The sequence below is a fragment of the Scyliorhinus torazame genome, chromosome 8 (assembly GCF_047496885.1).
Source record: "Scyliorhinus torazame isolate Kashiwa2021f chromosome 8, sScyTor2.1, whole genome shotgun sequence".
In the NCBI taxonomy this organism is placed as follows: domain Eukaryota; kingdom Metazoa; phylum Chordata; class Chondrichthyes; order Carcharhiniformes; family Scyliorhinidae; genus Scyliorhinus; species Scyliorhinus torazame.
This window is the reverse complement of record NC_092714.1, coordinates 85,485,524-85,508,558: the sequence shown is the minus strand read 5'-3', so window position 1 is coordinate 85,508,558 and position 23,035 is coordinate 85,485,524. Positions and strand designations below refer to the sequence as shown.

General features: G+C 47.3%; 1 protein-coding gene across 1 annotated transcript in view; it reads left to right on the top strand.

The window, feature by feature from the left end:
- The window catches only part of LOC140428749 (nectin-1-like), a 76,641-nt gene that overhangs the window by 18,532 nt on the left and 35,074 nt on the right, over positions 1–23,035 (top strand). Inside the window, exons 2-3 of the mRNA XM_072515457.1 lie at positions 8,501–8,836; positions 22,192–22,527. Coding sequence (XP_072371558.1) covers positions 8,501–8,836; positions 22,192–22,527 — 672 coding nt within the window. The remainder of the gene's footprint in view (positions 1–8,500; positions 8,837–22,191; positions 22,528–23,035) is intronic.

The window sequence follows — 23,035 nt, the reverse complement described above, 5'->3', positions numbered from 1 at the left end:
TAATTCTCAGGTGTTCCAAATGGGCAAAGGATACTATGATATTGAAATTGGTATGGTTTCTAGTACCTAATTGGGTCAACATCACAAGATGATGTGTATACATTTGTGCTTAAAAGTTTTGAATCTCTTTCTCAGTGAGTTTTTTTATTTGCTGTGTGTTGAATTCTCTCTGCCAAACTGACAGATGTTCACAAATAATGTTCAAAACCAAGGGTGAACATTAATTGTAAGAATAAAATTATTCTGACCCAAGGCCCTCAGTGCACACTCAACTTGGTTATGCATGGCAAAATTTGCTTCAAAATTGTTCTTACAGCTGCCATCCTACTTAATTGGAAGAAGTTCTGAGTTGTTATCATAATAATAACAAACTTTATTAGTGTCACAAGTAGGCTTACATTAACACTGCAATGAATTTACTGTGAAAATCCCCCAGTCGCCACATTCCGTCGCCTTTTTGGTACACTGAGGGAGAATTCACCTTATTCACCTCCATCGCCTTTTTGGGTACACTGAGGGAGAATTCTTTCGCAACTTGTGGGAGGAAACTGGAGCACCCGGGGGAAACCCACGCAGACACAGGGCATCGGACCGGCGTCCCCGGAAATTTTGGCGGCCCAGGCGATTCTCCCAACCGGCGTGGGAGTGGAGAATCGCGCCCATGGTTTTGATTCTGAGTTTATTGATGTCCAAAATTTTAAATAATGAATCTAATATTCCGAACGTTTTTAAGTGATATAATTTGACCTGAAGATTTACACTGAAAGTTTCCTGTTGATAATGAGAACTTTTATATATCTAGTTCTGAATCTCCTGTTGTCTCAAGAAATCATCACGTATCTGTTGATTCAATGTTCCAGCATCATGTAAAGAAGCCGTTTCAATCGCGAGGCAAGTTCCTGCAGAAGAGTAAAATCCGGGGCAGGGTTCTCCGCCGGATTGATTCTCCGTTTTGCCGGCGCCGGGCGGTTTCCCGATGCGTAAGGCTGCCCCACAATGGGAAACCCCATTGAACGGCTGGCGTAACGGAGAATCCTGTCGGCGGGTCGGGGCTGAAATGTGGTATGGCGGGGCGGAGAATCCAGCCCCTGGTCCTCTACATAGAACTCTGTATACTTAAATGTAATTGTTTTAAAGGTATTATGAGAAGAACAACCCCTACAACAATTGGGCAACGTGGTAGCACAGTGTTTCGCACAGTTGCTTCACAGCTCCAGGGTCCCAGGTTCGATTCCCGGCTTGGGTCATTGTGTGCGGAGTCTGCACGTTCTTCCAGTGTCTTTGTGGGTTCTCCCATTCTTGGCATGTGGACATGACATAGTTTTCCCAATGTTATCTGATCTTTTTGGAATTTTATTAGCCTCTCCTACTTTTGCTTCAGTTAAAAGTCTGCTTGACATATGAGCTCTCTAACATTCTGATTTCTTTACACCAAGACAATTTCTCTTTACTTCAAATGACTAATCAGTGTAGCTACCTTTGTTAATCTCAAATTTATTTTAATTTCACTTGGAATCCAAGTCGCATTTGTTGCTGTAATTTCAACTTTAATGAAATTAATCAAATCACACTGCAAATGTTCTTTTAGAGTTAATATTCAAGTGCCCAAATATAACTATTTTTATCTTCTTCTGACATGATAAATATACATGATCCATTTCCCATGGAATATTTCTCCGAACCTCTATTCGCTATTGTTTTCAGAAGTCGTTCATACCCTTCCAGATTTTCTTTTGTTCCACAAGCTTTTAAAGCTGAGTGAGTTTCACAATATTTTATTGCATTTTCTTTACATCTTTCTATGTTCGAATAATTTTGCCTCAGTCTGTTACCTTCTATTTTCGGAGTTAATCACATTTTAGGGTGTTTTGGTTGTTACTAATGATTTCAAACCTGCTTGTTGCATAACCATTCCAAATGAAATTGGCTCAGTGCATGTATACATCCTTGTATTCATAGACTTCCGTCCAGAATAATTGGGCGAAATTCTCCTGAAACGGCGCGATGTCCGCCGACTGGTGCCCAAAACGGCGCCAATCAGACGGGCATCGTGCCGCCCCAAAGGTGCGGAATACTCCGCATCTTTGGGGGCCGAGCCCCAACATTGAGGGGCTAGGCCGACGCCGGAGGAATTTCCACCCCGCCAGCTGGCGGAAACAGCCTTCGTTGCCCCGCCAGCTGGCGCGGAAATGACATCCCCGGGCGGCGCATGCGCGGGAGCGTCAGCGGCCGCTGACAGTTTCCCACGCATGCGCAATGGAGGGTGTCTCTTCCGCCTCTGCCATGGTGGAGACCGTGGCGGAGGCGGAAGGGAAAGAGTGCCCCATGGCTCAGGCCCGCCCGCGGATCGGTGGGCCCCGATCGCGGGCCAGGCCACCGTGCGGGCACCCCCCGGGGCCAGATCGCCCCGCGTCCCCCCCCAGGACCCCGGAGCCCGCCCATGCCACCTTGTCCCGCCGTTCAAAAGGTGGTTTAATCCACGCCGGCGGGACAGGCAATTTATCGGCGGGACTTCGGCCCATCCGGGCCGGAGAATCGAGCGGGGGGGGGGCCCGCCAACCGGCGCGGCCCGATTCCCGCCCCCGCCGAATATCCGGTACCGGAGACTTCGGCGGGAGGTTGGAGAATGACGCCCATCAACTTCACAGTGAAGCCAAAACAAGGACACACCCAATGTTTTTATGTCCATTATGTGCGTGGATGTTTTGACAAGGTGGTGGAGGGGTAGGGGGTTTCCTGCATAGAGGCTCGATTATTAGGTACAAATCATTGAAATGTGGTTCGTGACGTTGCACATCACTGACGGGGAAAGGGACAATCACAGTGAGCTTTTCTGCCAACATAAAATCACCGAACCCTCCCGACAAAAATAGGAGCGGAAAATCTGGCCTCTTAATAATCATATTCATACTTATATATTTCCATCCAACCTAGAACAGGTTAGGAATTCAGAGTGCCAAAGAAAACATGCACAAAGGCATTATTACCAGGAACCTCCTTTGCATTTTGCATTCTTGCAACATTTGCCTTAACATCATAAAACTTAATGTACAGCTTAAAATACAAGCATGCAAAATTAATAAATTATGTTAACAGTTTCAATCACTTTTCTTTCGACTACTTTTAGTTAATTACACACAGCAACCCTGAATCACCCCCTCCTCACCCTTATCTAGTTGCTGGAGCACATATCCCACCTCACAGATGCCTCCTCCTATTTGTTCTTAACGTTTGGGGCTTCCGGGGATGGTCCCACTGCACATTCACAACCACCTCACTCCTCCAGCTCCTGCTTAGTCACTTTCCCCTTACTCTGGTGCTGCTATGTCTTCAGCTCACCTACGAGAGGACCCCTACATCCAGTGAGCAGCCTTGTCCACTGGTTCATCCCCCCTCTAGGATAACCTTTGCTTTACAGGGAATTTCCCTGTTCCATATTTAGTGACAAACCTGTCCAAAGTTTATTTTGCTATTTCTTTAACTGTCAGGGTCCCTGCTCGTGGTCGTCCAAAGCTGCAAGACTCTTAAACAGGAGATCTTGCTACCCTCTATGGTCTGGACATTGTACTGAGTATCAATGATGAGAAACTACTTTAGATACAAATTCCACTTTATGTGGAGAACCTTTCTGAACTATTATGGGCCAGGGTTTAGAGAACCCCAAGGTATATTACGGAGTTCACCTGACCCACAACGTTAAATAGATTTTGGTTATGGGAGCACAAGGGCCCACTTTACAGATGTGGGGCAACAGAGAGCTAAAGTATGTTTAAAACAAAACAATGTTTATTCTATGAATCCAGTTAACATTTTATAAACACACAGTAAACACCTTATCACCTACAAACACTGATACTTTCCCAAATACAATATTCTATATGTGACCCTTAATAACTTCCCAAACAACATCCATAAGTTAAATCCTTTTTAAAATAAAGACAGCAGGTTTAAATGCTCTACAGAAACAGGTATTACTTTGAAATCATCAATGATCTGGAGACATTCTTTAGCTTGTAGAGAGAGAGATTATACAGCTGCTTGCTTTGAATGCAGCTATCCACCTCTGAAAACAAAACTAAACCCACTGCAGCTGCCAGCTCAAAACAAAAGTGAAAGACAGACAGCCCAGCTCCACACACACATGACATCACTGCAGCTATTTGATAAACACCCATTTCTTAAATGTACATCCACCAGACAGAACCCATTAAACAATAGTATCTGCTTACAACACCGGTTGTTTAGTAAAACCCGCGTGAAGGAGCTCATCCCCAGGTGGTCAGTCCACTGAACAAACTCTTCCACATGACTCCAGTGACTGACCAGATCGCAATTTCTGGTTCCAGCCCCAAAGTCCTAGACAACTTGCCTTGACATCCCTTTCTGACCCTGGTCTCTCGGCATGCAAGGTAATGTCTTAAATCGAGTCATCCGATTGGTTGGGAAAAGACCACCTGCATGTGGTCATCTCCTGCCCTCAGCAGGGAATGCCTCCAGATATCTGCCAGAAATGGATGTGGTAAGGAAGACAGAAAACCACATATACCTGAGAAGCCTTTGTCTATGAGAGGTTTTGTAGTCAGGGCCACCACCCCAGTGATGTGCTTTGACATGACTGTGTGTGTATGTGTGTGTCCCTCTTTAGTTGAAACGTCCTATATTAATTAAAAAGTTCAATATGAGCTTTAGCAGATGTCTTCAGTTAGAATTCTTCTCCCTTCATTTCAATGCCCTCTGTACTGCATGTTCCCACCACCAGGTGTTGAGTTCTGCACATCACAACTGGTTAGATTTTACTCTCAAGAGAAATACGAGGGATATCAAAACTGCCTTGCAATTTTCAGTTAACTAATGGGCTATTTTATAAACATAACTTGGTTGATATATGGAGCTGACTTTTTCTTTTATAATAATTAACGATAAATCCCCATAATTTTCAGTCTTGCGTTTCAGTGGAGCTTTATTACAAAGTCACCATATTGCACATTTTCTTTGCACAAAATTATACGCAAAATTGCAGGTTGGTTCATTTTAATCGGCATTGTTCCTTTAATATTTGATTCATTCTTTCATGATGTGCATACACATGCCTCTGAATATGTGGAAAACACGGATAAGTGCAGGCATTATGCCTCAAGCATGACATGACTAATACAATAATAATAAGACAATGAAGAAATTGTCGGAGCGAATTCCTGACATATAAGGTATGGGTACTGAAAGAACAACAATGAGCAGTAACCTAGAATTGCAGGAAGAAAGTTTGCGTGAAGAGGTACATAACTGAACAGATTGGTTGAGACAAAATCAATTACTGCTGCTCCAGGGAGGGTTAATTGCGCCACCCTCCAGAGCCCTCCATTCCTGTCTGCAGTTGCCAACATCCAGGATTGGCCGGGCGTCTCCAGGAATTAAAGATTAATCTCCACGATGTTGTTAAGAGAAACCAAGGAAAAAAAAATCATAAGAATGCTGAAAGGGAAAATATTTTCCTCAAACAAATTAATTTGATCATTTTAAAAGTATTGGTGGAAAAATGGCTGTTTGAATGGGCATGGCCTTGGAAGCAGGAGATCATGTGGTGAAACGGATACATCCAAATGTTGACAACTCTACTCTGGACCTTGTTTCTTATCTTCCTATCTTCAGGACATTCCTGCTCCAGTAACTACCCGGTTACTCCTTCTTCTGGAATTCAGGGTCAGGCAATGAGAGGTTCCCTCTTAGTAGGGAGAATCCTGCCAGAAATGTGCTGTGCAATTAGATTGAACTCCTCTGGGAAACTGGGTCATGTTTCCGTTAGTGGCAGAGGGTCAGCAAAGTCCTGCTGTGCTAGAACACTGGGGCTGGAAACATGGGGGAAGGCGTGGGGGGAGGTGGGGGGAGGAGGGGGTGGGGGGGATTCGGCAGGGCCTCCAACCAAAGGTAGGAATCCCGATGGCCTGGTGAATCTGTCATTGGGGGGAAAAAACGAGCTTCACTCCAGTCATGAAATCAATTGCGTGTCTCCTAGCCTGCCCGCTAGCCACAACGGAGTTCCTGCCCAGGCTTGGCAGGAACATGCAAGCAGGTCATTATCCCTAATTTGAATTTAATTTACTGGTAGGATGCCAGATTCACCTGCCCCCTGGGATTCTCCAGCCCCCACAGCCGGGATTCACGCTGGCATGAATTGATACAAGTGCTGAGAAACAGGGACTTGACAGCCTTCAGTCCAAGGGATGGCAAGGGATGGCAAGGGGTGGCAAGGGGTGAGAACCCTCCCTGTAATTGCATCCATGATGCCAAGGTGGGTGCCAGGGGCTTGGGCTGAGGGTCTTTCCTGAGGTGGAGGTCATTTGACTGGTCTTCCCATCTGCAGCCTTAAACCTTTTAAACATTCTGACAGCATGCCAAGTTCAAAGATCTGTGAGATGAAGGTTCTCAAGAGCATCCAGATACTGAAAACAAAGAGACAGCCTCAACAGAAAAAACAGTAGAAAAACAGTTGCCCCTCAGAGTTAATGGACCTGAAAGAGCTATATAAATAAACAATAGTAATCCTTCCTTTGAAACGGCTTGAACCTGTCAATCAAACGGCTTGTGAAAGACAATGGGGCTGGATTCTCTGCAGCCCCGTGCCAAAATCGCGTTTGGCGCCGGGGCAGAGAACCCAATTTCATGCCGAAATCGGGCCCGGTGCTGTCCGGCAATTCTCCGGGACTCGAGAATCGGCGTGATCGTGGAGTACGCCGCACGGCTGGTGGCCCATTGACAGAGGCCCGCCCAGCGATCCTCCACTCCCGACCGGCGAGGTCCCGACGGCGTAGAACTAACCTGGTATTGCCGGTCAGGATCCTGGCATGGCGGCTGCGGACTCAGTCCGCGGCCGCCCTGGTCAGGGCGGAGTGATCGGACATGGGGGGGGGGGGGGGGGGGGAGATCCTTATAGGCGGCTGGGGGTTAGATCCGCACGGTCAGACGCTCAGGCATGTGGCCGATCGGGGGGGGGGGGGGGGGGGGGTCTAATTATTATGTCTGCCTCCGTCGTCAGAGTCTGCCATGGAGCTCAGCCACTGGAGGCTGCCGCCAAGCTGCGTGAATTACTCCGGGTCCCTGCTAGTCCCCTGCAGGGCATTGAATTAGCTGTACTTTTTTGCAGGAATCTCTAGAGTAAATTCCAGTGTCTTTACGTCGGCGTGGGGACATAGTCCCATTTTGGGAGAATCCAACCCAATGGCCAGTGAAATTATATGTAAACAATGCAGTTCAAAGTCTTTAGGCTTCTAGTTTGCAGAGAGGTTTCAGTACTTTAAAGGGCAATGAAACTGACTGAAAAAAACACTTCAAATGTTTCCACCACTTTTACCTTCATCTGTCAGATCTTTAAACTTGGCATATTGACAGATTGTTTAAAAGGTTTAAAGCTGCAGATGGGAAGGCATTTACTTTATTCTCAGAGAATTGTAATTATGAGATACTGTGAGACTGTTCAAAGGGTATAAAGGCTGCAGGTAGGTGCCCATTGCACCACCCTGAGTTGAATTTAATTTAATAATGTTATCATAAACATCAGTTAATTCAGTCAAAATTTTCCAAAATGTTTCACAGCTCGCTAAAAGTACACTTGAATGTATAGCCACTGTGTGGAATGCAGCATCAAAAACAGCACGGAAAGGTCCCCCAATCACTAATATGATAACGATTACATAACTTATTTTAATGATATCGGATCAGGGATCAATATTATCTCAGACAATGGGGATAACTTCCTTGATCTTCCCTGTGGTATCTCTGACATTCACCTGAGAGGGCAGCATGGTAGCACAGTTGTTAGCACAGTTGCTTCAAAACTCCAGGGTCCCAGGTTCGATACCCGGCTTGGGTCACTGTCTGTGCGGTGTCTGCACTTTCTCCCCGTGTGTGCGCGAGTTTCCTCCGGGTGCTCCGGTTTCCTCCCACAGTCCAAAGATATGCAGGTTAGGTAGATTGGCTATGCTAAATTGCCCTTAGTGCCAAAAAAATGTTAGTTGGGGTTACGGGGATAGGGTGGAGGTGTGGGGATAGAGTGGAGGTGTGGGTTTAGGTAGAGTGCTCTTTCCAAGGGCCGGTGCAGACCCGATGGGTCGAATGGCCTCCATCTGCACTGTAAATTCTATGATTCTATGTTTAGCATCTCATCTAAAAGACAGCACCTCCACCAGCAATGCTCACTCACTACCGCACTGGCAGTGTCAATCCAGATTTAGCAATCCAGTGTCTGGAGTGCGACTTAAACACAGAACCTTGGTGAAATTTAGAATGGCTCACTGCATTTACAGCGCTTCCCCCCCCCCCCCCCCCCCACTAAAGGACTCTAAGACTCCACCCCTGACTCAGATGTGAGACTGCTACCAGTGAGCCACAAATGGCAGAATAATCCACTGCAACTCGTGAGCCTCTGTGTACTTTAGAGCAGAATTTAGCACAGATGATGTTTGTGAACGACTGACTTGTTATACTATTTTTTTCTATTTCACAGGGAAACCCCTGGATGTGGAGACACAGAAGAACATGACAGTGCTTTTAGGTGCAAGTGTTACATTCAGCTGTACTTCACATTTAGAAGATATTCTGCAGGTCACCTGGCAAAAGTTAAATGGTCAATCTGAGATCAACATCGCTACATTTAGTGAAAAATTTGGACCCAACGTATTAGAATCATTTATTGGTCGTGTTACTTTCACACAATCGAAGAGGCAAGTGTCCACTATCGTACTGTCTGGAATGAAGCTTGAAGATGAAGGATGTTATCAGTGTGTCTTTAATTCATTCAAAAGTGGCCAAAACACTGTGAAGACCTGCCTCACTGTAAATGGTATGATCGATACAAATAAGAGTATAAGAAAGTTTGAAACCAAAAAAGGCTTTGCAGCTTATCTCCTCCCGCAGCCCATACATACATGACTATTTTAATTGAGGATTTCATACCCAACATCTCTGTATTTTCTATTACTACCTCTATAACCCTTCCTCAACAGTTATTTCATCAAGCTTCTTATTAATGGTATCAATTGACTTTCGCCCACTTGGCAGGCTGGTACCCTGGCAATGCTGGTGCCTCCTGGGCACCTCGGCACTACCAGCCTGGCACCTAGGCAGTGCCAACCTGGCACCCAAGGTGCCCATATGGCACTTCCAGCTAGTAGGAGTACTTCCAGGGTGTCTGTCTCACAAATTGGGTGCGATATACCGGCCATGCTGCACCCGAAAAGCAGTATGCCGCAGCGCAATGTGGGCAGTAACTGCCATGAGACCGTGCTCCCGGAATCTACCCGGCTCACTATGCCTCGCGAGATCTAATGTGATCTCACAAGACTTTGCAATGTGAATACCGCCCATTGTGGGCAGAATCACTTTTTGGCAAATCTGCATATTAGAGCGATGTGGTGATAGGCATCACTGTAAAGACACAAGGGTTAATGTAAATATATGTAGACGAGCTAGACACTAGAGGGAGCACCAGAGACATGACACACAGACACTCAACCAATAGAACAGTTAGATAGGACACAACCAATGGGCATTCACGTTACACACAGAGGTGACACAACGACAGGAGGGCATTACACCAACCCATATATAAAGAACACAACACACATGATCTTCCTCTTTCCAGTGGAGACAGTCAGTGAGTAGAGACACAGGGTTGATTCAATATCACCTGGATTGTAGCAGACTGGTTAGTCAGTCTGAGTAGCTATAGAAGGATTAACAGTAGTGACGAACCCAAGGAAGAGAAGTGTAAATATTTTAATAAACGTGTTGAAGTTATCTCACGTCTGAACCTTCCTTTGTCAAGTGCACCACAAGGAAGCCGCTTATGCTACACCTAGAGCATAACAAGACAAGCAAAACAGCTCGTCTCACTTTAATATACAGTTCCCTGAGGTGACCAAGGCATTGGGATATATCCCCTTCACCTTGGAGACCTCGGGCGAGCGCCATTCAGTACTGGTCTTCACAGACGGAAAAGCCCTCGTGGGAGATTGGAGACCCTCAGGTGAATGTCCTCTTGGCAGGATGGTACCCTGGCACTGCTGGTACTATCTGGGCACTGCAAGCCTGGCATCCAAGCTGCCCATATGGCACTACCAACTGGCAGGGGCACTTCCAGGGTGCCAAGTTGGCATTTTCTGCATGGCAGTGATCAGGCCAGGGGTGCCTGGTCTGGATGTGGGGGGGGGAGGGTGTACGGGCCCCAGGGACCCCTGACAGTAAGTTGTGGCTTGGGGGGGATGTTTAAAAATGTCATCCCAATCTCTCTGCACTGAGGAGTTTTGGTGAATGGGGCTCCTCAGTGCAGGAAATGGGACTGGGCTTCGGCCTCACATTCCCCGCTAAGGCCCCACATCTAACCAGAGCTATGTTAGATAGCATTATGTTTCTCGGTGATACTAAATTCACCCGCTATGGACATTGTTCCTATTTGGTTCGATCATTTCTTTAAATCACAATATTCAAACAATGAGGGGGATTTTCAGCCTGCATTAGTCAACAACGAAAAGGACAATTCAGTTACAAAATGTGTGAGAATCAGGAAAAGCTATTTTCACTGGTGAGATCGCGTTTTCTGATTTTTCAGGCCCCTCACTGAGGGGTTGCCCTTCGAGACTGGCAGGTGGAAAGTGGGTGGGAGCAGGTGAATCCACAGGCTCAGCAGCGGAAGAGTGCAGTTAGAATGAACTCCCACACTTTGAAGCCTGAGGGATGAGCTGGCTACAGACTGTGCCAATGATTGTGTATGGGTGGCTGGCTGTTCAAGTTGAAAGGCTCATTTAATCCACAGCCGTGATTAAGACCTGGGGGATTGAGGGTGCTCTCTAAGGATGAGGTTGATTGCAAATTGCAGTCTTCACATGCATCAGGTGTGCCTTACCTGCCACAAGGGGAAGCCAGTTGTCTAATCAGTTTCCTAACCCTTCCTTGATGAATCAATTGTGGCGATTTAATCAGCATTGCAATGCATGAGCGTACAATTAATTGGAACCCAATTGTTAACCATTTACAAGCCTTGCCCACAAGCATTGAACTCCAAGGCTAATGCTCACATTTTCATAACAGAAAGATAACACAGATGTGGCCCCCAATGCAAGGCATTATGGTAAATGTGCTCAACAGACACTCAGTTCAGATGTTGAATGGCAGAGTCTCGTTCTCCCATGATGTAAGAACGTAGGTCCATTGAATGCACTCAACTGCCCTCATTCCTCACCCTTGGGGGTGTCACAGGGTCCACTAAGTCTCTCGAGGATCGAAGTGCTTCATTCAGGTGGAATGAAGAGAGGCAACCGTGGGCAAGTGGGGAGGGAGTGATGTTCAGTGTTGGGGCTGCTTAGCACAGGGCTAAGTCGCTGGCTTTGAAAGCAGACCAAGGCAGGCCAGCAGCACCGTTCAATTCCCGTACCAGCCTCCCCAAACAGAATATGGCAACTAGGGGCTTTTCACAGTAACTTCATTTGAAGCCAACTTGTGACAATAAGCGATTTTCATTTCATTTCATTTTTTTCAGTGGCAAGGGACTCACATAAGGGGATGCACATAGGTGGATGTCCCAGATCCTGAGGGGGCTGTGGGTGAGGGCATTGCTAGAACACCCCATCGTTCACTTTGACGTTCACTTCCTTTCAGGTTTTGATTCGGGAAAATCATGGAGCAAGTTGAGCTGGCAATTGCTTTATTTGCTATCGTGCAGTTTCATTGACGTGATGTGGAGGAGGGAGATGCAGAGCATGTTAATCCCCTGGGAGCAGGGCCACAAATGGCAGAGCTTTGGAGAAGACACTACAGGCCACATGTATACCACCGTGGGACAACCTACGTCCAGATGTCAGAGGTGCAATGCCAGAGAAGGTTGCGCCTGCGTGGGTGATGGTGGAGCACCTCTGTCAGGTGATACAAGAGCTAGCACCACATGGACTGGGAGGTCACCCATTGCCTATGGCCCTGAAAGTCACTGTCCCTCTGAACGTCAATGCCAGTGGCGAGTTTCAAGGCAGCACGGGTGGCCTGTGCAGCATATCCTAGTCAACCGGACAAAAGTGCATAAAGGAGGTCACAGATGCGCTATTCGTGAGGACCCACATATACATAAACTTGGACCAGGACTAGGTGAGCCAGGACACCAGGGCCATGCTCTTCACCCACAGAGCAGTCATGCTCCAGGTGCAGGGTGTCATCAACTGCATCCACATGGATCTGTGTTCCCCATGGTGGCATGGGCTGCCATTTCGGATCTGCAAGGAATATCATCCCCTCAATGTCTAGATTGTCTGTGACAACACAATGAATTTATGAAGGTATGTGTCCATTTCCTGGAGTGTGTCCATGGCAAGTTACATCGAGGAACATTCACAGATCCCAGCCATTATTGAGGGAGAGCAGTGGCTGGATGGGTGACTGCTGGAGGACAAAGGGTACCCATTCAGAATGTGGCTGATGGCACCAGTGCGAAGGCCACAAACACCCACTGAAACTCGCTACAATGAGGCTCATGCGTCAACTTGTGCACTGATCGAGCAGGTGACTTAACTGCTCAAGATGCGGTTCCGGTGCCTGGACCGGCAAGTGGGGGAGCCTTCCTAGAGGTTGCCCCACGAGGGGCAACTCACAGGCGATGTGGCAGAAGCACCTCAGGCGCTGGCCAGGGTCTGCATGGGACTAGGGCTAGGGATGCCCTCATAGCCTCTTGGTTTGGGGATGACCAGGAATATGGTGTGAAGGCCTCTCCAACCATGAGGACTGACATCTTCTTGCTACTGTGGTGCCTACAGGAGGTCATCCTGATGATCATAACATTCAAGGGCAGAGCGCTAAAGTGATTGGCCAGACTCTGCAGGATAATGATGATAACTTGCTGTAAGGACAGAGCGATTCTCTTCATATTGTCTATGAAATGTCTGACTCCTGCCTGACAAGACAGCTGAGCATGCCCTGCCAATGAATGGGGTGATCGAGGGGCCCAGAAAGTCTGAATGACACATCTCAACTGCTATTGTCTCCTCTGAGATCAAGGGTCCCAGTGTTTTTCTCCAGCTACTGACGAAGTGGACAGACTCAAGAATTTTCAGCCCTTGGCATCCACGGAATTAGAGGATACTGGCAGATATGAGAGGTCTGCGCATTGCTGTGTGCGGCGGTGATGGTTCTGGAAGGTGGGTGAGGTGGGTGTTGGTAAACCTTCCATGGATGGAGGTGACAGAGACATAGCGCTGTCATTCTCACACTGCACAAAGATGAAGAGTTTGCAAGGGGGTTTGTGGAGCATGGTGTCATAACATGATAATGTGGAGGATCTGTGTAGGTGAACAAAGTGATCTTTCATATAACTGCATTATTACAATGGTGACTTATCTCTCCCAGTTCCTAGATCCACCCGTGCCCACCAGGTGCTTATCGTTTCTTACTCTTCCTCACCCTCCTGCTACGTCTAGGTGTTTCCCCAGGATCCACAGTTGAGGTTGAAGCAGCCTGCTGACGTAGACATTCTGTTGCCTGATATGACCTTGGTGGGTGCCCCTGGTGGGTCTAGACCTTGAGGGTCCAGGCCTACGTTTAGGCTGCACAGGTGTTACAGTGCTGTCCTCCTTGGTGTGCGGGCCTGGAGGTCTGTTGGGGAGTATCAGATGGGCTGTACACGCACAAGGTTCCCTGGGTGGAAGGCCTCCAGCTGCATTCCTGCCGATCCTCATCCCTTTGGGTGCCCAGGAGCCATTGGGCTTCTGCACGGGATGGAAGGGCAGCTGGAGTGATATCAAGAAACCCTGCCGTCTTCTGGCACTGACACTTCTGGATTCCCACCACTGCCTGCACCATGCAGTTGAAGCCCTGCACCATTGAGCCCACACCCTCAGACATGGAGGTCATAAGCTGAATTGTGGAGCGAACATCCCCCAGCATGGAGCGGAAGTCCTGCGTCAAGGTCTCCACAGCAGACACCAGCCTCGCAATGATGGCCTTGCTGCGTTGGAATGACAGCATTATCTCATCGGACAGATGGCGATGGGACTCCTCCAGGCGGCATTACAGGCCGAGGAGGGATGCTGTCATCCCTTCCTGATGCTTGCAACTCTGCCTTTGTAGTTCCAGCAGCTCTGGGACAACCGTACCCATAGGCCCATCATTGGCCTAAGGCTCAGCACAGTCCTGAGCTATGGCATACCTCCAGTGTGCCGTTTCCCTGGGATGTTCCTGTCTCTGTCTGCTATGGATCTTCAGCTGTCAGTGACTCACCAGTGAGTGACTCAGAGGCCTGCCCTCCCACTGAGGTGTGAGTATCTGTGTTGGTGGAGGTGACAGCTAAGAATCCTCCTCAATGTTTGTCTCCGAGATGTCTCCCTCAGAGCTGCTCGAGTCTATGGTCTCCACAGGGCATGAGGATGATCCGGGCTGGTCGACTGATTGACCTGCAAGGGAAGGGAGATGGCATTAGTGGCATGGGCAGACTGATTGGAGAAAGTTAACTCAAATGAGGCTTGCACCATGGCTGCATGTGTTGACGGTTCTAACTTTTGTCTCTTGCCCCACCTCGCCACAAGTGTGGTCCTGCTCCTCGCCGGCCAGCTCAAGAGTCCTCAAAGTGCGTTCCGGTTTTCAGCTCAGGCATGACTCTGGCAGGCTGTGCCCACTCACATTGGTTGTGCTTGGGTTTGTCCTGCAATGAGACAGATGGGGAAAGTGTGGGCGGGAGTCCTGCCAGGTCAGATGATCATGAGCTCTGTCATGCGAGGTGAGTACGATTGGGGATGGTTGGAGCAGATAATCTACTGAGAGGAGACCATGGGGAGTTGAGGGGAGAGGGCAGAAGTGTTGGGACCCCGTGAGGTGGCTGGGAGAGAGATCACCGTGGAGGTGTGATTGGTGTGTTAAGGGAGACATTAGGAGGCAGACTTACTCTGGCTGCACAAAGAAGGTCATTTTCATCCTCTTTCAACACTGTAGTCCCATCCTCCTATGGAGCAAACAGGCACTCACTACCATGGCCACATCCTCCTAGGCGGTTTTGCTAACCTTGCTTGCTGGACGTCAGCGCGGTCGCGGGTACAGGATGTCATCATGCAGAAGTATGATGTGGGCTCCCTCAGTGAAACGTGGTGCTGTCTTCCTGGGAGCCATCCCCCTACTGGATTTGGAACATTGGGCAGCACGGTAGCACAGTGGTTAGCACTGAAACCCGCCTGAGTCCCGGGTTCGATTCCTGGCTTGAGTCACAGTCTGTGTGGAGTCTGTACGTTCTCCGTGTCTGCGTGGGTTCTGGGTGCTCCGGGTTCCACCCACAAATCACAAAAGACGTGCTGTTTGGTGAATTGGACATTCTGAATTCTCCCTCAGTTTACCAGAACAGGCGCCAGAATATGGCGACTAGTGGATTTTCACAGTAACTTCATTGCAGTGTTAATGTAAACCTACTTGTGACACTAATAAGGATTATTATTATTAACAAGTGCTTGGAAAGTGTTTAAAAGGAGTGTCCCACTGATTACAGAGATTAGGTTTTCCCGGGTGAAGGAATCAGAGATAAGCTACCAAGAGTACAATGTGAAGGGGGCGATATTGTTGGAGAGGACAGTGTGAAACAGATTGGTAAGCTCGAGGAAATACTTGTTAGGAAGGAAGATGTGTTGGGCATTTTGAAAAACTTGAGGATAGACAAGTCCCCCGGGCCTGACGGGATATATCCAAGGATTCTATGGGAAGCAAGAGATGAAATTGCAGAGCCGTTGGCAATGATCTTTTCGTCCTCACTGTCAACAGGGGTGGTACCAGGGGATTGGAGAGTGGCGAATGTCGTGCCCCTGTTCAAAAAAGGGACTAGGGATAACCCTGGGAATTACAGGCCAGTTAGTCTTACTTCGGTGGTAGGCAAAGTAATGGAAAGGGTACTGAAGGATAGGATTTCTGAGCATCTGGAAAGACACTGCTTGATTAGGGATAGTCAGCACGGATTTGTGAGGGGTAGGTCTTGCCTTACAAATCTTATTGAATTCTTTGAGGAGGTGACCAAGCATGTGGATGAAGGTAAAGCAGTGGATGTAGTGTACATGGATTTTAGTAAGGCATTTGATAAAGTTCCCCATGGTAGGCTTATGCAGAAAGTAAGGAGGCATGGGATAGTGGGAAATTTGGCCAGTTGGATAACGAACTGGCTAACCGATAGAAGTCAGAGAGTGGTGGTGGATGGCAAATATTCAGCCTGGATCCCAGTTACCAGTGGCGTACCGCAGGGATCAGTTCTGGGTCCTCTGCTGTTTGTGATTTTCATTAATGACTTGGATGAGGGAGTTGAAGGGTGGGTCAGTAAATTTGCAGATGATACGAAGATTGGTGGAGTTGTGGATAGTAAGGAGGGCTGTTGTCGGCTGCAAAGAGACATAGATAGGATGCAGAGCTGGGCTGAGAAGTGGCAGATGGAGTTTAACCCTGAAAAGTGTGAGGTTGTCCATTTTGGAAGGACAAATATGAATGCGGAATACAGGGTTAACGGTAGAGTTCTTGGCAATGTGGAGGAGCAGAGAGATCTTGGGGTCTATGTTCATACATCTTTGAAAGTTGCCACTCAAGTGGATAGAGCTGTGAAGAAGGCCTATGGTGTGCTCGCGTTCATTAACAGAGGGATTGAATTTAAGAGCCGTGAGGTGATGATGCAGCTGTACAAAACTTTGGTAAGGCCACATTTGGAGTACTGTGTACAGTTCTGGTCGCCTCATTTTAGGAAGGATGTGGAAGCTTTGGAAAAGGTGCAAAGAAGATTTACCAGGATGTTGCCTGGAATGGAGAGTAGGTCTTACGAGGAAAGGTTGAGGGTGCTAGGCCTTTTCTCATTAGAACGGAGAAGGATGAGGGGTGACTTGATAGAGGTTTATAAGATGATCAGGGGAATAGATAGAGTAGACAGTCAGAGACTTTTTCCCCGGGTGGAACAAACCATTACAAGGGGACATAAATTTAAGGTGAAAGGTGGAAGATATAGGAGGGATATCAGAGGTAGGTTCTTTACCCAGAGAGTAGTGGGGGCATGGAATGCACTGCCTGTGGAAGTAGTTGAGTCGGAAACATTAGGGACCTTCAAGCAGCTATTGGATAGGTACATGGATTACGGTTAAATGATATAGTGTAGATTTATTTGTTCTCAAGGGCAGCACGGTAGCATTGTGGATAGCACAATTGCTTCACAGCTCCAGGGTCCCAGGTTCGATTCCGGCTTGGGTCACTGACTGTGCGGAGTCTGCACGTCCTCCCCGTGTCTGCGTGGGTTTCCTCCGGGTGCTCCGGTTTCCTCCCACAATCCAAAGATGTGCAGGTTAGGTGAATTGGCCAATGATAAATTGCCCTTCATGTCCAAATTGCCCTTGGTGTTGGGTGAAGGTGTTGAGTTTGGGTAGGGTGCTCATTCCAAGAGCCAGTGCAGACTCAAAGGGCCGAATGGCCTCCTTCTGCACTGTAAATTCAATGATAATCTATGATTAATCTAGGACAAAGGTTCGGCACAACATCGTGGGCCGAAGGGCCTGTTCTGTGCTGTATTTTCTATGTTCTATGTTCTATGAATCATGTGGAAAAAACATTTTCAGCGAGTTTTCCCACCGGCACCAATGGGATTCTCCCTGCTTTTCCAGCCGGGACTGACACTTTGAAAAAAATATCAGAATTTTCCATGTATCATTTTAATTCTTGAGTGTTCTGTACATTGTCTGTTTGGATTAAAAATTGCACTTGAGCAAATTTATTGGTTCCAACTTAATTTATTGATTGGAATTTGAGATCCCTGATTTGCCATGAAGTGAAGCATCCAGCTGAATAGTGAAGAAAACGTTTCTTGATAGTATATTACTTATCAATTTAAACAGACCAGAGATGGACTGTTGTGAGATATATCCCAGAGAGCAGAACAGAGCTTGTTTGAAGCAGATTTTTAAAGGCGGTAGAATGCGGTCATATATTTCCCTCATAGCACGCCAAGAAAACCATCATAAGGAACAGCGAAATTTCCACAAAGTACAGTGCCAATAGGCAGAATCTCTTGCTCTCTCTGGTGACGAGCTTGCAGGCATAAACGAGTTTGAATTAAGTCGAATGATGGTGTACCTGAAATCTGCCACTTTCCCACTTCTGCTAGAATTAAGTCCTGGGTGGGAAGGCCCAGAGTCGACCTTCCCACCTCGTTGCTGAATGAGGCCATTAGTTTGCCAATGAATGACCACTTGAGGGCTTCATCCCACTGCCCTGGTGTTAAACCAGCTGCAGGCAGGTTTGTTGCTATGCAGAGTGCACGGCAGCCATAAACATGTGGCCAGCTTGTCATCTCCTGGTGTGTGGGGAAGGCTCCCTCAATCAAAAGCACTTAGTGCCCCAGTCAAGGAACTGGACATTGAGTGGGGATGGACCTGCTCAAAAACATCTCCTGCTCTGCCTGCCAACAACCCTGCACGCTTCTCCCCATGCCCCCCACCCTCAGTAAACACCATCCCAGCTCCTCACCTGCTCGGCCTGGGTCCCTCGAGCGATCCTTGGACTTGTCCTTCTGGCAGCCACCAGTGGTGCTGCTATGTTGGCAGCTCATTGTAGGTGAGGTTTTCTCCCCTGTGGTCTTTATTCCAGGGTTAAGTCTTGCTGCTGGCCTTGCTACTACTTGATTCACGTTTTGTTCAGCAAGCACTCCTTTCTGAAAAGAGGCATCAACAGACAAGCCCCCCTACACCCCAGCAAGATTCAGCCCAATATTATCCCTCAACCTTTGAGCAGGAAATAGTAAGCAGTAGGTAAAAGAAAAACAAATTTAACTTACCATCAAATTTTCTTCCGGTCCGTTTGTTCCATTTTTGCTACGAGAACTGATAAAAAGTACTGCTAATAATCTTATAGTAATTAAAATGTTGCAGTTGAAGTGCAAGAATTAATTAAAAAACAGTAACTGGAACCAAATACATACTGGAATATGTAGTGTGAAGTATTTCAAACAGCGGCCTGTAAATTGATTTTTGCCCAACATTGAGTAAACCTTGCAATAAATGACCCATAGACCACAATCAGTAAGGTTAAACAACACCTCCACCACAATAGTCCTCAATACCGGGGCCCCAAAAGGCTGCGTACTTAACTCCCTACTATACTCCCAAACACACACGCCTGTATGGCAAAATTTGGCTCCAACTCCATCTACAAGTTTGCTGATGACACAACTGTCATGGGTCAGATCTCAAAAAATGATGAGTCAGAGTACAGGAGAGAGATAGAGAACCTAGTGGTGTTGCGTAGCGACAACAATCTCTCCCTCAATGTCAGCAAAACTTAAGGAGCTGGTCATTGATTTCAGCTATCGTACACACCCCTGTCAGCATCAATAGTGCCGAGGTGGAGATGGTTGACGGCTTCAAATTCCTAGCTGTGCACATCACCAACAATCTGTCCTGGTCTACGCACGCCGACGCAACGACCAAGAAAGCACAACAGTACCTATACTTCCTCAGGAAACTAAGGAAATTCGGCATGTCCACATTGACTCTTACCAATTTTTACAGATGCACCATAGAAAGCATCCTATCTGGCTGTATCACAGCCTGGTATGATGTGGTAATACCAGGTATTGCGGTACCAGAGAGAGGAATGACCATTGGCTAGATCACGGGGTCTACCATTGGGCAATGTACATAGCCCCGCCCTGAGAGACGGGGTATAAGAACCAATGCCGTCCCAGCAGCCTTCACTTCTGTAACTTCGCTGCTGGGTACAGTTCTATCTGATTAAAGCTGAATCGATATGACTCCACGTGGACTCAAGCGTATTGTGGTAACTGCTCGGCCCAAGACCGTAAGAAACTAGGGAGTCGTGACCACAGCACAGTCCATCCCGTGAACCCACCTCCCATCCATTGATTCTATCTACAACTCCTGCTGTCTTGGGAAAGCGGGTAGCATAATCAAAGACCCCTCCCATCCGTGTTATTCTCTCTTCTAACCTCTTCCATCTGGCAGGAAATACAAAAGTCTGAAACACAACTAACAGATTCAAAAGCAGCTTCTCCGCTGTTACCAGACTCCTGAATGGACCCCTTATGGAATGAACTGATCTCTCCATGCATCTTCTCTACTTAATAATACTACACTCCGTATGTTTCATCTGATGTCTATGTCTATGTATTTACATTGTATGTCTATCCTATCTCCTATGTTTTGATGTATGGAATGATCTGTCTGGACTGTACGCAGAGCAATACTTTTCACAGTACCTCAGTACACATGACAATAAACCCAAATCCAAATCCAAGTGTGTTCTATCATGCCATCATTCCTGATGAACAAGAGATCCAGATATAATTGATCCTATACTGTGATCAGGAATATGATCAGTGGGATGACAGTCACATAATAATGGGCAGGACACTGGTCACTGATCACACTGAAGACAAAGGTCAGTGCTTCAGACTCCATTTTCGCTGAAATTAAGAAGTTACTTTTGATAACAGCTTTGAACGAACATGTTAAAACCCTTTTGGTTTGGCTGCTGTACAACAGAGAAAGTTGAAAGCCTGGCACCAACCAAAAAATGACGAATTGTCTACTTTAATAATGTTTAATAATAAGGAGCTGGTTTAGCACAGTGGGCTAAACAGCTGGCTTGGAATGCAGAACAAGGCTGCAGCACGGGTTCAATTCCTGTACCAGCCTCCCCAAACAGGCGCTGGAATGTGGCAACTAGGGGCTTTTCACAGTAACTTCATACTGGGGCTGGTTTAGCACAGGGCTAAATCGCTGGCTTTGAAAGCAGACCAAGGCAGGCCAGCAGCACGGTTCAATTCCCATTCCAGCCTCCCCGAACAGGTGCCAGAATGTGGCGACTAGGGGCTTTTCACAGTAACTTCATTTGAAGCCTACTTGTGACAATAAGCAATTTTCATTTCATTTATTGAAACATTAATATTGACCAGACACTGTGGGGGAAACTCTCCCGCTCTGGATCAAATATGGGGGGCACGATCGAACGGTCTTGTCACACACGACTCTGTGATGCGACGAGGCTGTTAAATTTCACGAGAGGCCTCTTGCAAGATTTGCGATGCTTGGAATGCCTCGCGAGACTTAACGAGATCTTGCAAGACGTTGAGATTTGTATCTAGCCCACCCAGTCTTACCTATTTAAGTGAGCCATTAGGCTCATTTAAGTATGTCAGCACCCAATTCTCCCAAGGCCTCTGAACAAACGCCCGCACCTGCAAGACCTTGCCATGGCTCCATTTAGCACAGAGCCACACAAACATGGACTAAACGTAACAGCATCTGGGGAGGACTCTCAGGTTATCGGAGGCTCCTGGGTGGTCGGGCTCCGGGCAGGGTAGTATCCGGGCTCTCCCACTGCGACATGGGCACCTTGGCAGAGCCAAACAGGCACCCTGGCAGTGCCACCCTGGCAGTGCCACCCTGACACTGCCAGGGTGCCCGGGTGGCACAGGCAGTGCCAAGATGCCCAGGTGCTGGATTGCCGGTGCCAGGGATCAGTCCCAGGGGTGCACTGCCCTTAAGAGGTCGGGTGAGGGTGGGGACTTAAGGACCCCCTAAGAGATAAGGACCCCCAAAGAAGTAAGTTGGGGAATTGGAAGGGTCCGGAGGTGATGGTGGGTGGTCTGAGGGAGGTCGAGGGATCGGGGCACCATGTAAAATTGGCTCCTGAATCCTTTCCTGCACTGGCGAGTTGAGCTCGTCAGTGCAGCACGTGAAATAAGTGCGACCTCGGCGGAGCTTTTCCTTACCCAGGCCCCCCAAAAAACAGAGTCCTGTTAGATAGTGGGTCATCCTCGACGCGGCAAGCACTGAGAAATACCCCGCTCTATGAACCCAAACAGGACTCTGTTTTTTGGGCATTCAATCGCATCAGGTATTTCTTATTTTCTCCTGAGAGGGTTGATGGAGCCTGTGTTTAGCATCTCATCTGAAAGATAGCATCTCCAATAGCATAGTCCACTCTCACTACTGTACAGAAAGTATCTGTCTAGAGTTTGCAGTTAATCTCTGAAGTGCAACTTGAGCTAACCACATTCTGCCTCAGGGATGGGTTTACAACCATGGAGCTCCATTGACATTCTAAGTCTTTTGTTGTTAGTAAAACTCTGAATACTTTTGAGATAAATACTTTTAGTGGAACAATTGATGTGTTTTAATATATTCTTTTTCCATTTCACAGTAAAGGACATAAATGTGGAGACGGAGGGGAATATGACGGCAGTTTTAGGTGGAAATGCTATCTTCAACTGTACTTCAGGTATAAAAGATATCCTGCAGGTTACCTGGCAAAAGTTAAATGGTCAATCTGAGGACAATATCGCTACAGTCAGTGAAAAATTTGAAGCCAATTTTTCTGGGGCATTTATTGGTCGAGCTGCTTTCCAACCATCAAAGATGCAAGAGTCCGTTATCGTACTGTCTGGAGTGAAGCTTGAAGATGAAGGATGTTATCAGTGTATCTTTAATACATCCAGAAGAGGCCAAAATATTGGGAAGACTTGCCTCACCGTATATGGTAAGACAGAAAAATATATAAATATTTAAAAAGCTTGCAGGTAAAAAAGTGAACTACGTTGTCAAGTTCAATGCCGTAACTTCCAATCTGCCCAACGTCGGGTTTGGGGGTGATCCCCAAAAATGCACTGGGGAATCCCTCTCGCAACCTTACAGGGAAGGGTTCACATGGTAATTTGCCATAAGGGCTAACTTCCTCTAACTTCCTTCAGCTAATTGCCCTGCACTGGGGACCACCTGATAATGTCATCTAAATCGCTAACTTTGGATGGTTCTGTCAGGGTTACACTAATAGTTACTCCGAGAAAGTTAGAAGAATCAAAACCTGCTCAAACTTCTGGGTAACTATTGTAAAGACCCAGACAGATCACCCCCATGGGACTAGCCCCACACAGAGCAATTCAGTATCCTTCACCATGCAAATGTTTGCATGGTGAGAATACAAGGCCGGCAACTGGCCGCCATTTTGACCTAGCAACCCGATTGCAAAGTCCCGCGGCTGACCACAG